Source organism: Pseudophryne corroboree, chromosome 2 (genome assembly GCF_028390025.1).
Source record: "Pseudophryne corroboree isolate aPseCor3 chromosome 2, aPseCor3.hap2, whole genome shotgun sequence".
Taxonomy (NCBI): domain Eukaryota; kingdom Metazoa; phylum Chordata; class Amphibia; order Anura; family Myobatrachidae; genus Pseudophryne; species Pseudophryne corroboree.
This window is the reverse complement of record NC_086445.1, coordinates 224,837,888-224,862,246: the sequence shown is the minus strand read 5'-3', so window position 1 is coordinate 224,862,246 and position 24,359 is coordinate 224,837,888. Positions and strand designations below refer to the sequence as shown.

Genomic DNA, 24,359 nt, shown 5'->3' with positions numbered 1-24,359 from the left:
ATATTGAGAAACTAGCAGTGTTGCTGTGACACCTTCAGCGAAAGTGACACGCTGTTCAACAACTGCTCTTTTGATCTCGCCTCATAGGAGATCATCCAAGTATGGGATAACTGTGACTCCTTGCTTGCGTAGGAGCACCATCATTTCTGCCAATTACCCTGAAATTGGTAATGACAATACTGTACCGCAATTGTCAGGTACGCCTGATGGGGTGGATAAATGGGAACATGAAGGTATGCAGCCTTTATGTCTAGATACACCATCAAATCCCCCCTTTCCAGGCTGGCCATGATCACTCTGAGCGATTCCACTTTAATTTTGAACCTTTTCTAGTATAGGTTCAGAAGTTTTAATTTTAAATAGGTCTGACCGAACCGTACGTATTCGGAACTACAGCCAAGGTTGAGTAATAGCCCCTTCCTTGTTGCAGAAGGAGAACCTTGAGCACCACCTGTTGGAGATACAATGTGTGAATTATATTGAATATAACTCCTCTTCTGGGGGAGAAACCGGTAGGTCCGATAAGGAAAAACCGGCGAGGAGGCACCTTTCGAATTCCTTTGTAACCCTGAGACAATTTTTATTGCCCCGGGATCCACCTGTGAGTGAACTCAGATGTGGCTAAAGAGTCGAAGACGTGCTTTCCCTGGGACGGACTCCCTTAGCGGAGCTCCCGCATCCTGCAGTGGATGTAGTAGAGGCCGGGGAGGACTTCTGTTCCTGGGAACTAGCTGTGCCCCGTGCCCTACCTCTGGTAAGAAAGGACACTCCTCATACTTTTTTGTTATTCTGCGACCGAAAGGACTGCATTTGATAATGTCGTGCTTTCTTAGTCTGTAAGGGAATATAAGGCAAAAGATCAGAATTACCAGCTATAGCTGTGGAGACCAGGTCCGAGAGCCCTTCTCCACACAATTCCTCAGCCTTGTGAGGTAAACCCTCCATATGCCTCTTTTAGTCGGCATCACCTGTCCATTGCATGTTCCACAGGACAAGTCTAGCAGAAATCGACATAGCGTTGACTCTAGAACCCAGTAGACTAACGTCTCTTTGGGCATGTCATATATATATATATATATATATAAAACGAAAGTAGCCTGGCACTCCTCTTGATGTCACTGTGCCCGGTGCCCCCAGTATGCAGTAATGGCTAGGTAGAAAAAGGACTGCGGCACTCCAGGTCTTAAAAAAGTCAAACTATATTCAAAAGATCACAACATGGTACATCAACGTTTCGGGGTATCTAGCCCCTTTGTCAAGATGTGAGAGTGTGCATGTGCACGGAGAAACTTACCCAAATAGTGACAGAGCCCGCCAAGCCAGAGGAGGAAAGCCGCCTACGGTCCCGTCGTGTGCGCTGTGCGGCGCCGTGCGATGAAGTGTGGGCGCTTCCAAGGAGAATCAGTGACAATCCGTTGACTGGCAACGAGTGAAGCGCTGAGGTGCTGGGAACTGTGCGGCTGCGTGGAATAAAGAGAGAAGAGTCATACTGAAAGAGCACCGCTGGGCTGACAGCTGACCTGTGTGTTTAACATCATATGTGCAAACTACAAACGGCTGCATAATGCCTAACGTTTAAATCCACACATTCCATAGGGGGAGAATGCTGAGCGTGGCTATGTTGGCTCTGGAAGGATTAACCCCAAACGGGTTAAACCCGTAGGTGGGGTTTACCAGTGACAGACAACTGAAAGCCCTGTAAGGAAGATCCAGAGAAGTGACAGGGTCAAAGGTGCTCACCCTGCAGAAATACCGAGGGGGGCATATTACCTGAAAAGAGAGGAAGGAGACACCCGAAAGAGAGGCAGCATGGTGGGGCACTGGAAATGTAGTTAGAGTAGACGCTATTGCTAAGTACATATATACATGCATAACGACTAAGCTAGCTGAACAAGACGGCGGGACCGTCGGCGGCTTTCCTCCTCAGGCTTGGCGGGCTCTGTCACTATTTGGGTAAGTTTCTCCTTGCACTTGCACACTCTCACATCTTGACAAAGAGGCTAGATACCCCGAAACGTTGATGTACCATGTTGTGATCTTTTGAATATAGTTTGACTTTTTTAAGACCTGGAGTGCCGCAGTCCTTTTTCTACCTATATATATATATATATATATATATATATATATATATATAAGCCAACATCTTTTATATATATATATATATATATATATATTTATATATATATATATATACTAGGGACAATAATATGTCATCCTTATCTAGGGTTTCAACCTCCGCTGATAAGGTATCTGACTACACTGCTACCGCGCTATAAACCCATGCCGACACAATCGCCGGTCTGAGTAGTGTACCAGAATGTGTGTAAATGGACTTCAAAGTACTTTTACTGCATGCTATCTGCCGCGACAACACCCGCAGGACCCGGAGGACCTTAGCTCTTTGGTTGTTAACCGCGTGCACGACCCCTAAGTTATCGCAGCGGAAGAGAATACTGCGATCGCGAAGTCGCTCTCCCCAAACCTCCAAGGCTACCATGATGGGAAAAAGCTCCAGCAACAACAGGTCGCCGGTCAGCCCCTCCCTCGACCAAGACTCGGGCCAAGAGGCCGCGCACCAAGCCCCGTCCAGATAACAACCGAACCCCGATGAGCCCGCCGCATCCGTAAACAACTGCAGGTCGAAACTGTCAACGAGCGGGGCCATCCAGATCAGCACACCATTGAAATCCGCCAGAAACGAAACCCACATAGCGAGGTCCCGCCTAATATCCGCCGAGAAACGGACAAAATGGTGCGGCCTGGACACCCCAGCCGTGTACCGTTCCAACTTCCGACAAAAAACCCTGCCCATGGGAATCACCCGACAGGCAAAGTTCAACAGACCTAGGAGGGATTGAGCCTCCCGCAACGTCACCTTACGCCGTTCCGAGCACTGTGCAATGGACTCCCGAAGCTTCGCAACCTTGTCCTGAGGCAGCCGGCAAGCCCCCGCGACCGTATCGATCTCGATACCTAAAAAGGACAAACAGGAGAGGGGCCCCTCCGTCTAATCCTCGGCCACAGGGACGCCAAAATGCCCCAACAAGGCACGCAGCGAGAACAGCAGGAAACCACAGCAAGGAGAACCCGCGGGCCCCATGCACAAAAAATCATCCAGGTAATGTGCAATCCCGCTACCTCCGCAAGAAAACTCCACACACCAATGTAAAGAGGTGCTGAACTTTTCGAAAAAGGCACACGAAACGGAACAGCCCATAGGCAGAAACTTGTCCACAAAGTATTCCTCCCCGACGCGGAAACCCATGAATCGAAACAACTCCGGGTGCAAAGGGAGAAAGCAAAAAGCCGATTCAACATCCAGTTTAGTCATGAGGGCCCCGGGGCCCCAGCCCCGGACCATGCCCAGAGCATCCTCAAAGGACTGATACACCACCGAACAATATTCCGGCGAAATTGCATCGTACACCGAGGACCCAGATGGATAAGACAGATGCTGAATGAGCCGGAACTTACCCGGAGCCTTTTTGGGCACGACCCTCACCGGGGAAATAATCAAATCCTCGACAGACGGCAGCGCAAAGGGGCCCGCCATTCTCCCCAGGCGAACCTCCTGCTCAACCTTTTCCTGAAGCACGTCGGGAAAATCCCAAGCAGACTGCAGGTTCCTGGCGGCCCGAACTAAAACCTCCCCCACCACTGGTAAACGAAAACCTGACGCAAAACCCTCCCGCAGAAATCTTGCGTCGTCTGTGTTTGGGTATCACCCCAACCATTTTAGCATGGCCCCCAAACGAACCGGGGTCGGCGCCCTAACTAGCCCCCCAGTAGTTTTTCCGGCTGGGCCCGCGGCCGCCCTGGCACCCGGTCGCCCCGCGCCGAAGCAATTGGAAGCAGGGTGGGATCCGTTACATCGTAAGCAAAGGTGGTGAAAACGACACCGTTGCCCAAGGGGGCACGTGGCATTGTTGAACGCGAAACACTTCCCCTTCGCCGGCGCCTGCTGCGGAGAACGGGCCGCTGTCCAAGGGCGGCGCGGCGGTGCCTCAACCACGGGCCGAAACAGACTTGCCGCCGCGGCCTGCGCCACCGACGCCCCCTTAGTCACCAGCTTCATATCCTGCGCTCGCGTGACCCGAAGCCATACCTCCACATCTTTGCATCCGAAGTCAATGATGTGCAGGCAATCGTGCTTCTGACGGAACTGCTTGTCATAATGCAGCCACGAATCGTCCTTAGACTGACGCTGCGCATGTCATGCACGAGGTGAATATACCTGATGACGTTCATGTGCTCACCAGGGCGATCCTCCAAGTAGCACGCCGCGAAGACACAGAAACCCGCCAACCAGTTGTCATACGAGCGGAAGGCCTCCGCCCCAATACCGCCCTTCGCAAGCGTATCCTTACATTCCCTCTTGGTATCCTCCGTCAACGTAAAAAGGTCGACATATTCCCCCCGTCTAATCTTCCTCCTGCAACTCTCACGCAATCCTCGCAAGACTGCCGTGTACTCGCAGCGCACTACGCCCGGCAAATTACGTCGCCTCCTTTCCCGACGAGAACTACTACTATTCTTCCGAGACTGCTTATCCCGGTGCCGCGCCTCACGCCGCACGTACTTGATAGCCCGCTTCCTAGCCTTCGCGGTGCTACTAACTGCAGACTGGCACGACGAAGAAGAAGAAGAAGATCTACTTGATGTACTACCGTACGAGGAAGAAGAGGACCCCAGCGACATAGCAACTGTATCGTCGTCCCACTCACCGGCAGGCCCGCTTCCGGAAGGCGAAACGTCGACCACGACCGGCTCCTCGTCCTGATCGCCATCCGGATCCGCACCTGAAAAAGAAGGATAACCGCCCCTGGAGCCGAAGCCCCCCCGGCGGTAATGAAAGCAGACGTCCCTGCGGGCGATGGGGTAGCGCTACCCAGCAACGCAGCGGCGGAGCCCAGACTGCGACACGCCTGTAGAAACTGCGCCATGGCGGGGCCAGAAGCACCCGCGAGAACGGCCGCGTCGACCGAAGCGGGAACCATGGAAACGCCTCCCGGGGACAAAGTTGACAAAAACGGTGCAAACGCCGCCGTCATGGCCGACATTGCCGCCGCAACGGCGGAGGGATCCGGAGCCGCAGCTTCAGTGGTCCCCCCGGTCCCCGAGTCCGAAGCAGGGATGGCTCCAACCGCGTCGTCACGCCGCCCAGGCCGGCCCCGCCTGGGACCGGCGCTAGCCGCCCTAAGAACCCCCGTTCTCTCCTGCGGTGAACCATGAGCCACAGCGCCGCCGCGGCCCCCACTGGCCTCGCCTCCCGGGAGAAACCGCTGACCCCCGCCTCCAGACATCACCCACCCCCCTCTGGCCCCGTGCAGACACCACCAAATGCCCCCGGGAAGCCCCCCCCCCCACTAGAGCGGGGAGAGCGCCCAGGGAGTACAGCACGCCCGCGAAACGGAACCCGCCTGGCGTAGGGGACGGCCAGTGTAAGAGCCACTGGCCCCATCCCTACATGCAGTCCCCTCATTCTCTGGGGAGCCGCCGGTGACTCTCAGCGGTGGAGGGCGCAGGGAACGCGCGCACGCGCATCCCCGCGCCGCAGCAGCCAGCGGGGGATTCACACAAGCGGGCACCCCGGCCGGCTCCCCCCGCCGGCCGGCCTTTCCAGTCCACCGCCGCCCTGTCCCTCGCCAGCCGCCACCACGCAGGAGGGATCCCCCGGCGCCCGCGGCCTAGCCGGCGAAGGGGCGGACGCACGCGCCGCCGCGCGCACCCGTGGATGGGCGCCAGCAGCAGCGCCAGCAGGCTCAGCCCCGGCCGTGAGCAAAGTGCTCCGACCCGGGGCACCGGACGCCGGCTCCCGAGCAGGAGCCGCATCAATGTAGGGGGCAGGGGGGGCCAGAGGAGCGGCGGGGACGGGGCATGGCAGGCCACAAGTTAATCCAAGGTAATGGGGACAGAGGGGCACAGTATAAAGCACACTGTCACAGCAGCAGCACACCTAAATTCAACAATGGTAAGCAGCACAGCAAGGAGACAAAGGGGGGAAGAGCACTCACCCTCACCAGGACAAAAGCAGAAGAGGCTGACCCAGCCCCTTTCCCAGGCTTAAGTACCCATTCCACCTACCCCCAACATTCATTCCTATTGGCTAACCATAAAACTCCCATAATGCCTTACCGTCCTGCCCCCAGACTAGCTGAGGTTTAACCCACTCCTCTCCTATTCTGTCAATTCGTTCTCCGAAAAAATCCAAACAAAAATGCTTTCTAGGCAGAGAACTCAGGGAGCTCCATGCAGTGCACCCATCTCGCTCTGGGCACAGTGTAAAACTGAGGTCTGGAGGAGGGGCATAGAGGGAGGAGCCAGTGCACACCCAGAATCCAAAGCTTTCTTAAAGTGCCCTATCTCCTGCGGAGCCCGTTTATTTCCCATGGTCCTTACGGAGTCCCAGCATCCTCAAGGACGTTAGAGAAAAGGGTGTGTACTGCTCTGTGTACTGCTCTGTGTTCTGCTCTGTTCACTGCTCTGTGTTCTACTCTGTGCTCTGCTCTGAGAGATGAGCCATAAAATTGACTTACTTTGCAAACTGTAAATGAGCCCCAAAGCTGTTACATAGTTTTTCAGACACAAACCACACACACACTCAAAGAGCCAGTACAGAGGGTTAATAGTTCTAATGTTTATCCCATGAACCCACTAAAGTAGATGTTATAACAAAGGGGGTAATACAGACCTGATCGCTAGGCTACATTTTCGTACAGTGGGTGATCAGGTCTAAACTGCGCATGCGTATGCACCGCAATGCGCAGGCGCATCGCACGGGTACAAAGTGGATCGCCGCTCGGCGATGGGTTTGTGCGAAGGATCCATTTGCACGGGTATTCGCAAGGGGATTAACAGGACGTAGGTGTCAACTGACCGTTTTCTGGGAGTGTTTTGAAAAACACAGGCATGTTCAAGCATTTGCAGGGAGGGTTCCTGCCGTCAATTCCGGTCGCAGACAGGCTTAAGTGATCGCAGCGGCTGAGTAAGTCCTGGGCTGTGCAGAGACTGCACAAAATCTGTTTGTACAGCTCTGCTACACATGCGTTCGCACACTTGCACAGCAAAAATACACTCCCCCTGTAGGCGGCGACTATCTGATTGCAGGGCAGCAAAAAACGCTGCCCAGCGATCAGGTCTAAATTACCCCAAAGTTATGACTGTGCATTACAATATGCTGCACTCTACTAAGTATTTTCTAGTATTCCCTCTAACGCTCTCCCTTCCACTAGGTTCATGCAGTCCATCACTCATCCCCTGTAATTCACCACAAATCCTTGGGCACACAGCCACTCATGTACCCTTTAGTGTGTTGTAGAGCGGCGGACATTTTCTTAGAACACTCATCCTTCCACCATGGAGAAACACTTTCCCCAGTGTTTCTTCATTATGGAAGGAGTGTGGTGACATTATTACTGTGTTATGCCAACCCGGCTTCAGGGAGATTGCTAGACTCTTTGGGCACCAGGGACATTATCACTATTTCAGGGAGTATCCCTGACATGTAATACTACCTCCCAATTTGCATTAGTAGCTGTCACAAGGTGCCTGTCTTAGGGGGTAATTCAGACCTGATCACAGCAGCAAATTTGTTAGCAGTTGGGCAAAACCATGTGCACTGCAGGGGGGGGGGGGGGGGGGGGGCAGATATAACATGTGCAGGGAGAGTTAGATTTGGGTCAGGTTTGTTCAAACTGAAATTTAAATTACAGTGTAAAAATAAAGCAGCCAGTATTTACCCTGCACAGAGACAAAATAGCCCACCCAAATCTAACTCTCTCTGCAAATGTTATATCTGCCCCCCTGCAGTGCACATGGGGCCTAATTTAGACCTGGTCGCACGCAGGCTATTTTTTGCACTGCTGCGACCAGGTAATCGCCGCCTACAGGGGAGGGGGTAATCGCAGTGCAGGGGTGCGAACGGCTGTGCAGAGAGCTGCACAAACAAAAGTTTGTGCAGTTTCTGCACAGCCCAGGACTTACTCAGCCGCTGCCACAATCCGTGATGTTGCTGACGTCAGGAACCCTCCCTGGAAGCGGGTGGGCACGCCTGCGTTTTTCCGGACACTCACAGAAAACAGTGAGTTGCCGCCCATGAACGCCTTCTGCCTGTTAATCTTCTTGCGATCGCCGGTGTGATCGCTTTCTTTGTTCGTTTTGTCGCTGCCCAGCGATGGCCATTGCCGACGGCCGACGCGCCTGCGCATTGCGGGTCGGACGCATGCACAGTACATGCCCGATCGCACAGCGGTGAAATAATGCAGCGTGCGATCGGGTCTGAATGACCCCCATGGTTTTGTCCAACTGCTAACAAATTTGCTGCTATGATCAGGTCTGAATTACCCCTTTAGTACTTCAATGACTACAAGTCATGAGTCGTTCACAGCTGCAAAAGCCTACTTACAATTCTATGCTAATACAAGTATCTGTTTCTCTATGACAGTTATCCATCAATCTTCCTGCGGATGGCTGAGCCGCCCACTGTCTTAACACCCCACCACCACGACTTACCCACTGTGCAAAACTTGCATGACCTGGATGGCTCTGTGGATGGAAGGGAGGTGGGAATGGAAAATTACAGGCTGACAATGGCCAGCCATCAGTAAGGCATGAACTAAAATGTTAGGAAGAGTTCCCTACAGTGTAGCTGTGGGTGCAAGCCACTGACTTATGGCACATATGAGATTAACACAATGGTACTCCCCATCCCACTCCAACAGCGGGGTCTATGGAATTCCATAACCATGATGGGCCGGTTTCAGCCTGTACCTAATTTACCCAAACTAATAAAGTAAGCAGGAATATGGAAATGTGACTGTTAAACCTTGCATTGGGTATAAAAGAAGTGTGTTATAATTTTTTTGAATGAAGCAACTTTCAAGACCCATTGGGGTCCCTTTTTTTAACAAGTAAGGGAGCCCTTTTCATGTCACACAACTTCCTACCAAATTTCCCAGCAACTCAGGAATCATGCATTCCAGCAGTCCAAGATTGCAGCTATAAGGATTCTATAGTATTGGCAGCACACCGCCATTAATAAATATGCCCTACAGAGAGATAATGGCGCAATGGTCTCCGAAATCACAAACACACGCCGGACCTTCCGTCCGATGCACCGCACCCATTGCGGACTCCCGGGACCCATCCGGATAACAGGTATTCAGTTCCCCTAACACCCTTTGAGGCCACAGGCGTGCCAAGGGTCCCAATCCACTGGCCACCAATGTTGGGAGGTATGCTGATGCAGCCTAATTGATAGGTTCAGCAGTAACAGGTTTTATGTCTTTTTATACCTTGCTTGGGACTTAATAGGAAGAATGTTTTTTTAGGCATGAACAATTTTCAGGGTGCATGGATGTACCATTTTTAAATTTCATTTCTTATGGGAGCCCTTTTATGGGGCAGTGGATTCTTAATTATCGAAGCAATTCAGCAATACTCCGGTGCTGTGACAGATGTCCCGAATAGCAGCTGTCCCTCTGATCAGTGACACATACTTACTTATCATTGCCGGGTCTGTTCTGTGCACATGCATGGCCTGAAATCAGGGTTCCCTCTTTGCAACTCTGGACTTCCTTTCCATAGGAAGGAGTGGGGCTCTGGGAATCAGTGCCATCTGTAGATGGCATTAATTCTCATTTTCAGAGTTTGCTGAATAGTAGGCAACCCTATCGGGTCCCTAATAATTAGTGGGTCTGTGACAAAAAAAAATGCATAAATTAGCATTTCTGCATGTGTAATGTACTCATTAGTGATGGTGAATAGTCCTCTATGTCACATAACTTACTACTGAAATTACTTAATAGTTTAAAAATATTTGAAACATAATGTTACAGATGTGCCCACGTACATCTAGCTTCCCTGCACGTTAAACAGCCCTTCTAGTCACACCATGCCGCGGCATGACTCAGTAGCACTGAGCATTATTGCGTGCGACTTTCCCATTAAAATGCGTCTTATTAGCAAAATGTTAATGCTGATTAAAATGACATGCAGCATGCCTATATTCTGTGTGTGACCATGGCTGTTCTGCATACAAAATGGTGCGTTTGTGTTTTCCTATGCAGATTCAGCCATAGTTGTACACAGAATATAGGCATGCCGCATATCATTTTAATCAGCAGAGTCTGCTTGTACATCTTATTTGCATAGTGATGCAAATAAGACACATTTTTGGCAAAAAAGACGCCCAACACTAACAGAGTTGCACAGGACCTGTCAGCTCACTCACACAAGGCATCTCCCGCTACCTGGAGTATTGAGGCAAGATGTATGAGATCTGTAGGTGATGGATCCTGTTCTATGTATTTAGATTCTTCAACTATAAGCACACAATAGTTCTGATTTTTGATGGGAATGCCTAAGAAGAATGCAGCCTATCAACGCTAAAAACTACTGCTATCACTGAAGCTCAGTATTAAGGCGTTGGTTCTTAAGCTAGGTACACACTATACTATTATTGGGCCTATTTGCCAATAATTGGAACATTGGCCTGATTTAATGTATAGTGTGTACGAACGATCGTGTTGGAGTTTCACCGATATTTCAGGAAAATATTGCACACACCCCCGAATGATCGATTTTCCAAACTATCGGCCCAGACCAAAAATATCTGCTACAATCTCCAGATATTGAACAGTGTGTGTGCGTTCTCAATAATCTGCCCATGTTTCCTATGTTTTCCTCTCACTACATCTTCCTCCTTGTAGCTCAGATATTGGTGCCTACAATTTCCTGAAAATCGTCCGATTGTCATGTAGACCAAAAAAAAATCTGCCAGTGTGTACCTAGCTATAGAAAGCAGAGACACTAATGAATATTGCCTTTGGTATGAGTAGGCTACAGCTGCAATTTAATTGCAACTTTAAAAATGAACAAAGCTAGCACCCTAAGGTGAACACATAGTATACACTTTACAGTAAAGTATCCTCCCTTCATAATTAAGGGCCAGATTCCGGTTGCTGTTTTGCGAAATCGCACAGTGAGTGGCCGATTATCGAATGATTGCATATGCGTATGCACCACAATGCACAGGCGCGACATCAAACAGCAACAGGCGTTCGCAAGGTGATTGACAGGAAGCGGACGTTTGGAGGTGGTAACTGGACATTTTCTGGGAGTGTCAGGGAAAACGTATGCGATCCCAATCACTTTCTGGGAGGGTGTGTGATGTCAGCTCCAGCCCCGATCAGCCTGATTCTTTAGTACTGTAGGAGTAAGTCCTGGGCAACGCACAGACTGTAAAAATCATTGGATGGTGAGTGAGTTGCGATCGGATTTGTAGATGTCCGTTGTCTGGCGAAGTGTTAGCACGGCGTACACTTGCATTCGCATGTACGGGGCGGGTTTTCACTCTCTATGGGCGATGGCTATCTGATCGCAGACCTCTGCAAAAACGCACAGCAGCTATCAGGTCTGAATTAGACCCAAAACAAGCTAGGGTTACTGTTTATTTCTGTTACCACTTTAAATTTACTGGTCAAATCATCTACTTTGACAAACCTTGGGTTAGTAAAGCTGTCCCCAGTGGGTAAATATACTATCTGTCGGTTTGTCAAAGTCGCCAAAAAACAGGTTCTGTGACGGATAGTTTTAAAACGGCAACAGGAATGAGTCCTAAACCAGGCCTCGTATAGCACACATTCCTATAGACATTTTAAAACGAATGCTCAAAAAAAGACACTGATGATTGGCAGCTTTGACTAACCAATGAATAGTAAATATACTCCCAGGAGAAGTACTGTGGCAATCTTCTCCAAAATCAGAGGTACAGATGTATCCAGTTGCATTGCAGCTGCAACCATTTGCAACCTAGTTTGCAGCATACATGGGTGCGTGCGTATATTTGCACCAATGGCCCATAGACTTTGCAATGTGCGATCGCATGTGTGAATGGTCACAGCTGCTCGCTCCCAGTCATTGCTGCTAAGCATGCACATATATATACAAAGTGCAGCAACAATGAGGATAGCTACATCTGTAGGTTACTATTTCTTTATGGAAAATTATCTGCTGCAGTAAAATTATAGTTTGTCCTCTAAAAGCATGTTTATAATGCATTAAAAGTATTGAATGACAAGTTATGTACAGCCTGAATCACAAGATGATAAATTAGATACCGTGGTTTTGATGTAATGACATTACTCATAATCACACAGCAAAAATAAATATTTTTGCCTGTAATTATCAAATGATCATTCTTCAGGTGTCAGGACAGTACTTGCGAGAAGCCCTGTCCCAGTGAAGAGTTGGAAGCAAGGTGATGTCTACTGCTAGAAGGCGGTAGCCTTCATGCCACCATGACCATATAATGAGGAAGTGGGCACGATATGTGTGTGTGGGAGGGGAGGAGAGGAGGGGGTGACCTGCTCTCCCGGGATGCCATGGGGAATAAGTAACATTTACAAATCTCCAGGATATGCAGGGAGAGTAGACAATTTTGATTGGCCTTAAGTCAGCTACCGTTTAGCTTATCCCATCACAATTTCCACACATTTCCATGCACTAGATTCCTTTAACTAAAGTGTGCCGGAAACAGGATATCATGTTTTAAGATATTCTTAAATAGTTACACAGCAGTTAATGCCTAGAGTGCACCAATTGTCAAGTGATGGGATCATGTATTCAGTAATTCAGAGGGACAGAGTAGATAGCAAAATGTACAGTGTGTCCTTTCAGCTAATGATCACATACACAGACAAATCAGTGTACAGGATTAACCATTTAGAATAGTGGTTCTCAAACTCGGTCCTCAGGACCCCACATAGTGCATGTTTTGTAGATCTCCTCACAGAATCACCAGTGAAATAATTAGCTCCATCTGTGGACCTTTTACAATGTGTCAGTGAGTAATTAATACACCTGTGCACCTGCTGGGTTACCTGCAAATCATGCACTGTGTGGGGTCCTGAGGACCGAGTTTGAGAAACTGTGATTTAGAACAATTCCATTCCATCTAGATAAAACGGGTGTGGATTAGATCTACACTACCGCAGAGCCGGATTATGGCTTCGGGGGGCCCGGGCTACTTAAAAAAAAAGGGGTCTAAAATGTTATTCTATAAATATATATATATATATATATATATATATATATATATATATATACACATACATACAACAAAGACCACTCAGACTGGCACTTGATCACATGGGTGCTCCGGTACCCTCAGTAAAGAGTGTATATAATAGCGGATCCCCCAATGCGGCACTCTGGAGACTTGTGAAAGGCAGGTTTATGATGAATACATGTAAAAATTCATAGACATTTCAGGGCACGTGTGTCACCTAGAAGAAGGGGCATGCGAGCCCCAAAATGTTGGTGCATGTAGATATAGATATGTGTGTGTGTGTGTGTGTGTGTGTGTGTGTGTGTGTGTGTGTGTGTGTGTATATATATATATATATATATATATACTGTATATATATATATATACATATATTATATATACACATAGATAGATAGATAGATAGATAGATAGATAGATAGATAGATAGATAGATAGATAGAAAACCCAGAACAATAGCTTTAAATTCCCATCTAATAAACAAAAAGTTAATGCAGCCTGTCTTACTGTGCTGATGGTAAGTGAAGGCTGCGACGAATGAAGCGCACACAGAAGAGGAGGAGAGCACGTTCCTTTCTCTCCTCTGCAGGGTACAACCACCTCCACCCGTGCCGCATGCCTGGGATCCCGCCTCCTTCTTCCCTGCAGCCTGCGCTCCAACCAGTCATGGAGCCGCAGGCTGCAGCTTCACTTATCATTGGACAGCTGAGCCTTCGTTCGGCTCGGCTGCCCTGTACAACTCTGCAGCGCTGGCGGCTGCTTGATAGCTGTCAGAGGTAAGCGCAGCACCGCAGATCGGTAATAGAGATCCAATCTGCGGCGGGTAGCGGGGGGCCCTCTCACAGCGTGGGGCCCAGGGGTACTTACCCCCAGCGCACCCCCCTTAATCCGGCTCTGCACTACCGTCAATAGGTCTACCACTAATAGTAGACATGCATTAGGTCAACAGGGTCAGAAGGTCGACATGGAAATGGTAGAAACAAAAAAGACACAATTGTTGGGGGGTGTCTGTGACTTTTCTGCCACAAACAAGCCCCATCAGTGTACCACGTCCCCTCACATGGCTCGCCATGCTTCGGGCAAGGTGCCTCTCTCTGCTACCGCTGCTCTCAGCACAAGTTACTATTCCCAATCGTAGTCCACGTGGATGGTAAAGTATGAAAAAGTTGGGGAAAAAATGGGGGGAAAATGAAAAAACTTGTGTCTACCATATGTGTCGACCTTTATCATGTCAACCTTTTGACCCTGTCTAACATTGGACCCTGTAGACCTTTTGAACTGTCTACCTTTTACATGTCGACCTTTTGACCCTGTCAACCTAATGCATATCGACAATTAGTGGTAGACCTATTGACTGTAGACCTTTTTAGTGTAGATCTATAGTCCGGATAACAGATAAAACATACTTTGTGGTGGTGAGAGATTTTGTCACCACATAGACCACAAATTGAAGCCATTTTGGTTTTAAATGCATGTGGTTAAATTTTGTTTTAACTCAGTTATATGAAATGGCACACTAGAACTGAAAAGGAGGGATGCCTAATAAATGCCTTGATAACTGTAAAAAAATCCCATAGAATTGAGAACTATTGAAAATGTGTGTGCTCTTATCACAGAGAAGACAGTGGATGTCTTTTTCTGCCAGTCACTGGGAGTCATTCTACCACAAACTGAAAAGATCATCAAGAATAACCTACAAACAATCATTCTGGCACACACATCGCAGAACTTGGGCTTCTTCAGGTAATGATCCTTAAATTTATGGGGCTTGTCATTAACAGGACGAGGGGGTTCTGGTGGAGGTTCATCTTTCTTATCATCTTCCTCTTCCTCCTCTTCTGACTCATAGATGTAGTAGATAATAGGCCCTGAATTGGGCAGCTCTCCATTTGGCTGAGTCTCTGGACTAGGGGCCTCGGATTCACTTTCTGCCTTCTGCTTCTTCTTGAACATTTCCCGAACCTGAAACAGATAATTACAGATAACATTTAAAAGCTACAGCATGTGAGATACAATAAAGATCTGCCAGTATCTCACATAACATATTTAATATGCTTTTTAATAATGTTATTATTAAAGGAATGACCCTGAGATTTACTTAATTTGGGAGGCAAAGAAGAATGCTACAAACAGTTCCAGCCAGATATGATTTTAAAGTAAATTAGGAGGCCACTGATACGATCCCTGTGGCAAATGTAAGCTGAGCTGCAAAAACTCACAACTTCATACTACAGCATAGTACGAGCGTGTCCGCAGTGACAGGCGCCCAAAGTCCTCATGCAGAGGTACTAGCCATCCTTCAAAGGGTATGTGCCTCACAATAGCTTCTTACACCCTACGTGGCTGCTGGTTTGTAGCACCTTCATGCCTACTGGATTTTATAAAACGAAGAGTTAGTAAAATGTAGAGAAACGAAAAAGGGAGGGAGTGACAAACACCACCCGGCAAGATGGCTGTCAGGATCAACAATCCTGACCAATAACAACAACAAGAAAAAGCAAGCCTAATTTACCTGGTAACCGATGATAATTTCTAAACCAATTTAAAAAACAAACAAACTAAGAACTCTTATATAGCCTTAAGCTTAAACAGCTCTCATCTAATCTTAAATTTGTGGTTTACAGTTTTGAAAAGTACCAATCAAACAATTGTCTATTAGTAGCAAGTAATCATAATGAGCAGATAATATTATGGATTAAGAACTCTAGCTAAATATGTTAATGAATACGAGACAAATGTACTAAACATTTGAGAGAGATAAAGTGGAAAGAGATAAAGTACCAGCCAATCAGCTCTTAACTGTCATTTTTCAGAGATACAGTCATTGGCACTCTCACAAAACAGAGTCCACACACCTCTGTTTTGGGAAACAGAGCTCTCTGCCAACCCCTCCCCACCCCCGAACGGGTGGAGACTGTCAATATCCTGGCATCTGCAGCCATAGTGCATCCAACGACGCAGGACCTGTACTGCACATGCGCAGTATGGGTCTGGCACAAAGTACTGAACATCGATACTTTGTGCTATGTGCCACACATCCTTTGGGATCTGAATTAGGCCCAAGCGTAGTGTAATCCAGTCATAGTTTAATTGCTAAATAATTATTTACCCCATGGTTGTGATTTTTCATCTTTGAATTCCCATCCCTAGCAGAAACAGAGGACAACAGTTTGCAGCAGTGAGTGCAGAGAGGTGAGAGAGACAACATGTGCAGTAGGGGAGTCTCCAGCAGAGAAAGCACTTGAATTATGTAATACTGTAGGTTATCAGTGACAGTTGCTATGTGGAACAGATTGGGCAGCAGGTTCGGTATCCACTGGAAGGGAGACTCATTCTGGTGGTTTCAAGTGGAGATAACTCAGATAAGTAGAATTGTTATGGTGCCCATACACTTGTGCGATACCCCGTGACGCGACATCGCGGGGCATCGCACCGGCAGTTCAGGTGCGATGAAATCGCACTTGTACTGCCAAAGTGATTACCATGCGATAGATCGCATGGTAATCACGTGATGGGCATGTCACTGCCGAGTGGGAGCGGCGTCTGGCTGCTCTCGACGGGTGCCCATTGCGCATCGCAGTGTGATATCTTGCATGTGTTTTTAAAAACACATGCAATCGCACTACGATGCGATAAATATTAAGTGCAGCATATACTATCCTGAGACGTGAGATTCGACCGGCGTGCCCGCGCATCGCATCGCAAAGTACCTTAAATGTGCATACAATCCTTCGATTTCTCTCACAGATGCGGTCGAAATCGAAGGATTGTACCTGATATCTCACAAGTGTATGGGCTACATAAAACTTATAGTTAATGTTGATGGATTGCTATTAGAGTGAAAATCTTAGATATGGAAGAGACCAGCTCTGGGACAGTGTCTTCTGTGCGCCACGTGCACCTTGGACAAAGATATTCCCTTTAGGGTCAAGATATTAGGAACAGAAGGGGTTGAACTATGACAGAAAACTGCATTATGACAGACAACCAGAAGTGAACTCTCCCCAGTGGGTTGATGATTATTGCCAAGTGCGTTCCAGCATGTGGCATAGGGGATAAATCAATTGCGGGCAACTTAAGTGTTGAGTGAGTATAACATCAAAAGAGCTCATTATTATTCCATTGCCTATATATATATATATATATATATATATATATATATATATATACCTAGAAAATTTCCAGCATTTAGTTCAGTGGTCAGGGAACGGGTAAATTACCCCAAATGGGGTAAAAATTAAATTCCTGGGGGTCTTGGACGGTCACGCCACCGAGACACAGCCCCATCCAGCACCGGCCAGCTTGCGATGTGACGTGCTGATGTCACACCGCACTCCCTCCTGCCCGCCCTGCACTGTGCTCCTGCCCGCCCTGTGCTGTGTTCCCCGCCGCGGTGTGACGTAGGTCATCACACCGCGCTCCCTCACGCCCACCCATCCTGCGCTGTCCTGTCATCCCACCCACGGCCTGCCAACCCACACACAGAACTTGAAGTGTTCTGTGGCAGACCGCTGACGGAGTTCCGCAGGATCAGACAGTGGCCCACATAACAGTGGGAAATTCCCACTGACATTACTGAGATGAGGATGTGACCATCTGTCTCCTAAAAGTCGTGTGTGTGTGTGTGTCCCCTTCCCCCCGCATCCATCTTTCTTACATTCTTTCTGGTGTTTTGGGGGAGAAAGTGTTAATTAACACATTCATTGCCAAAAAATAATTGGCGAAAATAATAAAATAAATATGTGTGTATATATATATATATATATTTATATATTATATATATATATATTGATCAGGGGGTGATATTTGGCGCACAATGAACCTTCCTCTAGTAGTTTATACAGTTTATATCTTCATTTTATTCAGGGCACTTCCCCTGTGCTTTCCGGGGTGGCTGCCTATTTTCCAAACGACCCGCTGTTCAAACAGGTCTTCATAGATTCTAAAAAACATAGTGAAAAAGACGCCTCCTAGTGCAATATTGATAGTATAATCAACCTCCACCAGTATCAAACACCCTATAAGTTGGAGGTGTACCGTATTAAGTGGTCTTATAACCACCTTTATGCAGCGTTTAGAGATCCAAATTCTCCCCGCTTCTGACAGTTATCTCCCGGATGTAATGGTCACTTAGGTTTCTAAAACTTCAACTCGCAAAATCATCCAAATGCAAAAGATGAAAAGGAAAAAGACCATAGTGTAATAAAATTAAAAAAAAACATTTATTTTGACATTACACAAAGTAGCAATTGCCCGTAACATAAAACGCGTTTCGTCCGTCTCTATACTGCAGGACTTCCTGAGGAGTGACAGACCGATGGACTAAGATACTTGCTATCAGATAAGCTGTTTTAAAACTTTTTTATGGTACGGGCAATTGCTACTTTGTGTAATGTCAAAATAAATGTTTTTTAAATTTTATTACACTATGGTCTTTTCAGCTTCTCATCTTTTGCATTTGGATGATTTTGCGAGTTGAAGCTTTAGAAACCTAAGTGACCATTACATCCGGGAGATAACTGTCAGAACCGGGAGAGAATTTGGATCTCTAAATGCTGCATAAAGGTGGTTATAAGACCACTTAATACGGTACACCTCCAACTTATAGGGTGTTTGATACTGGTGGAGGTTGATTATACTATCAATACTGCACTAGGAGGCGCCTTTTTCACTTTGATTTTTAGGATATATATATATATATATATATATATATACATACATATATATATACATACACGGTATCTCAGAAATGCCATATAAACAGTGATAACCAGTATACAGTGTATGCACAATAATATATGATTTCCTTCCTTTCAAATCAAGGGGGTAATGTTGGCATATCTAAATATGTTTTGGGGTAAAAGGTAAAAAAGTTCCCTGACCCCTGATTTAGTTATTTAAGACTTTTCTAAAATATACAAGTATACATCCAAAGGAGTAAAGATCAAGAAATTTCCAGCAAAGATCATATAATGTGAAGTGGGAGCACAGTGTTATATACAGTATAGTGAACTAGGGGTGTGGTATGGCTGACCGATGGTCTCCTAACCGCCGGTCAGCATACCGACACTGGGATTCCGGCAGCATACTGGCGTGGAGGGGCGAGTGCAGCAAGTACCTTGTGGGCTCGCTGCGTTTGCCACGCTGCAGGCTCGGTGGCGACCTGCGGTCGCCATGGGTTCTATTTCCACTCTATGGGTGTCGTGGACACCCACGAGTAGAAATAGTCCCTCTAGGTCGGCATGCTGACCGTCGAGATAGTGAGGGGGCGGGATTTTGGGGGAGGTCATGTGACTGTCGGTCTGCTGACCGCCGGTCACATGAATACTACCCGTGAACTAGGGGTATAATATAGCATACAATATGAACTGGACAAATTTTAGTGTATTGGACAGGCCTGGTAGTGTTGTTAAAAGTTCAAAGTACATCCCCCAAAAGAGCCAGTCACGTGTCAAGATTTGAGTGGAAACACTGATAGAGAGAGGTGAAAACATCACTTAGGGTTATATTTAGTAAAGGTAAATTTTGTGTATTTCTACAGATTTTTGGTTGATTTTGCAAATTGAAGATTTACTAAAGGCAAAAATCGACAACCCCCCCAAAAAATGTTTTTTAAAATGTAATATATATATATATATATATATATATATATATAGTCAACCATCCCTCCTCTACAGTGACAGGAGCCAGGTACTGCTGCATAACATTATCCTGCAGCATTCGGCTCTTGCTGGAAGAGTCTACAGGGACCAATAATGGTATTTTGCTAATAACAAATGGATGTCAAATGTACAGTAAAGCATTTGACATGCATTTTACTTGCACAATAATAGACTCAGGCTACTGTGTCACACTCCTTAGAGTCCTGTAGAGCATTTATCCAGCAGAAACAAAGGTTATTTTCAAATGTATGGGTCACACAAATCTTAGTGTGCTTAGTACCCCCCCCCCCACACACACACACACCCCCGACTTCACTATCCGTGTCCGCACGGGACTTCCCCCCAGGCTCGGATCCCAGATCGAGGCAAAACTTCATCATCCCACTGTAGGATTCTCGCGAGTTTTGGACTCCATATAAGGAGCCGCGTGTCACTGCCATTTTGACTCCGGGCTTGGAGAGTGAGGCAAACAGACCTCTGTCTCTCTGTGGGTAGTGACGTACAGGGGTGCTGCTGTCCTGTGCTGTTCTGGGGTGGTGTCCTGTGCTATTAGGGGTGCTGCTGTCCTTTGCTGTACAGGGGTGCTGTCCTGTGCTGTTAGGGGTGCTGCTGTCCTGTATTGTACAGGGGTGCTGCAGTCCTGTGCTGTACAGGGGTGCTGTCCTGTGTGCTGTAAAAATAAAGGGGCGCTGTGGCCCTGTCCTGTGTGCTATAAAAATAAAAGGGTGCTGTAAAAAAAAAGGAGCACTGTTCTGTGTGCTGTAAAAATAAAGGGGATTTGTTCTGTGTGCTGTAAAATTAAAGGGGCACTGTGGCCCTGTCTTGTAAAAATAAAGGGGCACTGTTCTGTGTGGTGTAAAAATAATGGGGCGCTGTGGCCTTGTCCTGTGTGCTGTAAAAATAAAGGGGCGTTGTCCCGTGAAATGAAGAACAAAAAATTTGAGGAAAAAATAGTGAAAGATCAAGAACCACTTCCTAGTACTAGTGCTGAAGCTGCTGCCACCAGTCATGACATTGACGATGCAATTCCATCAACGTCGTCTGCTAAAACCAATGCCCAATGTCATAGTGGGCATGTCAAATGCAAGAAGCAAAAATTAATAACCAAAAAAAGAAAAAGAAATTATCTGATGAGAAATGTAAAATTGGCAATATGCCATTCATGACAAGAAGTGGCAAGAAAAGGATAAGGCCTTGGACTATGTCCATGACTGGTGGTTCAGCTTCTCATGAAGATGGAAACCCTCCTCCCTCTCGAAAAATTTTAAAAAAATAAAGCTTGTTAAAGCACAGGAAAAAACAACTGTGCTTTCAGACTCAGAGATATCACAAATCTCCAAGGAAAGTCCAAGTGTGTCCGTGGTTGCGAAGTCTAGTCCTGGCTTTCCCAACACTGTATGGGAAGAGGAGGCTTCTACCACCATTTGCATGCCTGCTGCAAGTGCTGGGAGGAGCACAGCCAGTCCAGTTGCTGATATTGAGGATGTCACTGTAGAAGTACACCAGGATGAGGAGGATATTGGTGTAGCTGGCGCTGAGGAGGACGTTGATGATGAGGATTCTGATTGTGATGTGGTTTGTTTGAATAAGGCACCAGTGGAGACAATTGTTGGCCATGGGATGAAAAAGCCCATTGTCATGCCTAGACAAAATACCAAAAAAATCCACCTTTTTCGGTGTGGAATTATTTCTCCATAAATCCAGACAACAAGTGTCAAGCCATGTGTTGCCTTTGTCAATCCATAATAAGTATGATAACCACCTAGGAACATCCTCCCTTATACGTCACCTGCTGCGCATTTATCATAAGTCAATGTCAAGTTCAGAAACTTTGGGTAAAAGCGTAAGCAGTCCAGTGACACCTAAATCCCTTTTTCCTGTTGTATCCAACCTCCTGCAAGCCACACTACTAACTACCAAATTTTCAATTTCCTCCTCAGTCAGGATCAGAAGTAGTCCTGCAGGCCATGTCACTGTCATGACTGACGAGTCCTCTCCTATCCGGGATTCCTCCGGAGGATTCTTGAGTGCTACGCCTACTGCTGCCGCTGCTGTTGTTGCTGCTGGGAGTCGATCATTATCCCATAGAGAAAGTCGGAAGAACACTTGTACTACTTTAACTAAGCAATTGACTGTCCAGCAGTCAATTGCGAGGAAGATGAAGTATTACAGCAGTCACCCTGTTGCAAAGCGGATTACTGAGGCGATAACTATGCTGATGTTAGATGTGCGTCCGTCTGGTATCTGTTATTAGAGCAGTGGGATTTAGACAGTTGATGCATGTACTGTGTCCCTGGTACCAAATCCCATCTAGACTCCACTACACTAGGCAAGCGATTCCCAGACTGTGTAAAGGGACATTAAGAAAAGTGTCCTCAGTGTCCTCAAAAATGCGGTTGTACATGGTAAGTACTGTGTACCACGGACAAGTGGAGCAGAGCAAACTAAGGACTAAGTGACTGTGACACCCCACTGGGTAGATGTATTGCCTTCCGCAGCAACAACAGCAGCAGCATCTCACAAATGACAACTTATTCCTAGGCAGGCTACGCTGTGTATTACCGGTTTCTGTAAGAGGCACACCGCTGACAACCTCTTACAGAAACTAAGGGACATCATCACACAATGACTTACCCCTCTTAGACTCTCCTGGGGATTTGTGATATCGGACAACGCCACCAATATTGTGCGTGCATTACATCTGGGCAAATTCCAGCACGTCCCATGTTTTGCTCTCACAATGAATTTGGTGGTGCAGAATTTTTTTAAATATGACAGGGGTGTGCAGGAGATGCTGTCAGTGGCCCGAAAATTTGTGGCCCACTTTCGACATTCATCGACTGCGTACCGAAGGCTGGAGCACCAGCAAACACTCCTGAACCTGTCCTGCCATCACCTGAAGCAAGAGGTAGTAACAAGGTGGAATTCAACCCTCTATATGCTTCAGAGGATGGAGGAGCAGTAAAATGCCATTCAAGCCTATACATCTGCCTACGATATAGGCAAAGGAGGGGGAATACACCTGACTCAAGCGCAGTGGAGAATGATTTCCATCTTGTGCAAGGTTCTCCAACCCTTCGAACTTGCCACACGTGAAGTCAGTTCAGACACTGCCAGCCTGAGTCCGGTCATTCCCCTCATCAGGCATTTGCAGAAGCAGCTGGAGAAATTGAAGGAGGAGCTAAAACATAGCGATTCCGCTAAGTATGTAGGACTTATGGATGGAGCCCTTCATTTGCTTTGCCAGGATTCAAGGATGGTTAATCTGTTGAAATCAGATCATTACATTTTGGCCACCGTGCTTAATCCTAGGTTTAAAGCCTACGTTGTATTTCTCTTTCCAGCGGACACAAATCTGCAGAGATGCAAAGACCTGCTGGTGAGAAAATTGTCAGTTCAAGCGGAACGTGACATGACAACAGCTCCTCCTACATTTTAAACTGCAACTGGGGCTGCGAGGAAAAGAATAACATTTCCTGACGCAGGGCAGTCAGGAGCAAGTTTTGACATCTGGTCCGGACTGAAGGAGCTAAAAACAATTACTTACATGTCTACTGTCACTGCATATGATGCTGTCACCGTTGAAAGAATGGTGGAGGATTATATCGGTGACAGCATCCAAGTAGGCATGTCAGACAGTCCGTATGTATACTGGCAGGAAAAAGGCAATTTGGAGGCCCTTGCACAAACAGGCTTTATTTTATCTAAGTTGCCAGTGTGTACTCTGAAAGAGTGTTTAGTGCAGCCAGTAACCTTGTCAGCGATCGGCGTAGGAGGTTACTTCCACAAAATGTGGTGTAGATGATGTTCATCAAATGAATTATAAATTCCTCCGAAAGACCTTTACCAGCAATTGCCTCCAGACAGTACACAGGGACCTGTGATGGTGGATTCCAGCGGGGATGAATTAATACTCTGTGAGGATGAGGATGTAAACACTGAAGGGGGTGAGGAATTGGAGGATGAGGACGACATCTTGCCTTTGTAGAGCCAGTTTGTGCAATGAGATATTAATTGCTTCTTTTTTGGTGGGGTCCCAAACAAACCAATCATTTCAGCCACAGGTGTGTGGTAGACCCTGTCGCTGAAATGATTGGTTTGTTAAAGTGTGCATGTCCTGTTTATACAACATAAGGGTGGGTGGAAGGGCCCAAGGACAATTCCATCTTGCACGTCTTTTCTTTGTCTGCCATATCATTCCAAGGGTGTTGCCCTATATGGGGTGCTACCTCTCTACCCTATCAGTCATGGGGTGCTGCCCTACTGCCGTTTAAGTCCAGGGGTGCTGCTGCCTGTCTGCTGCCCTGTGTAATTCTCCAGGGGTGCTGCCTATGCTGTATAAGTCCAGGGGTGTTGCCTACCTGCTGTATAAGTTCAGGGGTACTGCCATCGCCGCCATGCGATGCTTTTGCACCTGTGCGGGGGGGGGGGGGGGGGGCAGAGCCTGACATGCAGGGTGGACTAGCCCTGTGCTGGGCTTCCCCGGGTATGTCTGAGAAACTGATCGTAGATGTGCTAAATTTAGCACATCTACTATCAGATCTGAATTACCACCCTTGTTTTTAAAACTGCCATCCTGTCTGCCACTGCAGGGCCACTCCTAGATGGGCCACGTGTTTGTGCCGCCCACT

The 24,359-nt window shown here is 47.2% G+C and overlaps 1 protein-coding gene across 2 annotated transcripts in view; it reads right to left on the bottom strand.

The window, feature by feature from the left end:
* Positions 1 to 24,359, bottom strand: part of STAC3 (SH3 and cysteine rich domain 3) — a 261,936-nt gene that overhangs the window by 138,143 nt on the left and 99,434 nt on the right. For both annotated transcript variants that reach the window (XM_063952423.1, XM_063952422.1), the window contains exon 2: positions 14,764 to 15,028. In XM_063952423.1, coding sequence (XP_063808493.1) covers positions 14,764 to 15,019 — 256 coding nt within the window. In that variant the 5' untranslated portion in view covers positions 15,020 to 15,028. The remainder of the gene's footprint in view (positions 1 to 14,763; positions 15,029 to 24,359) is intronic.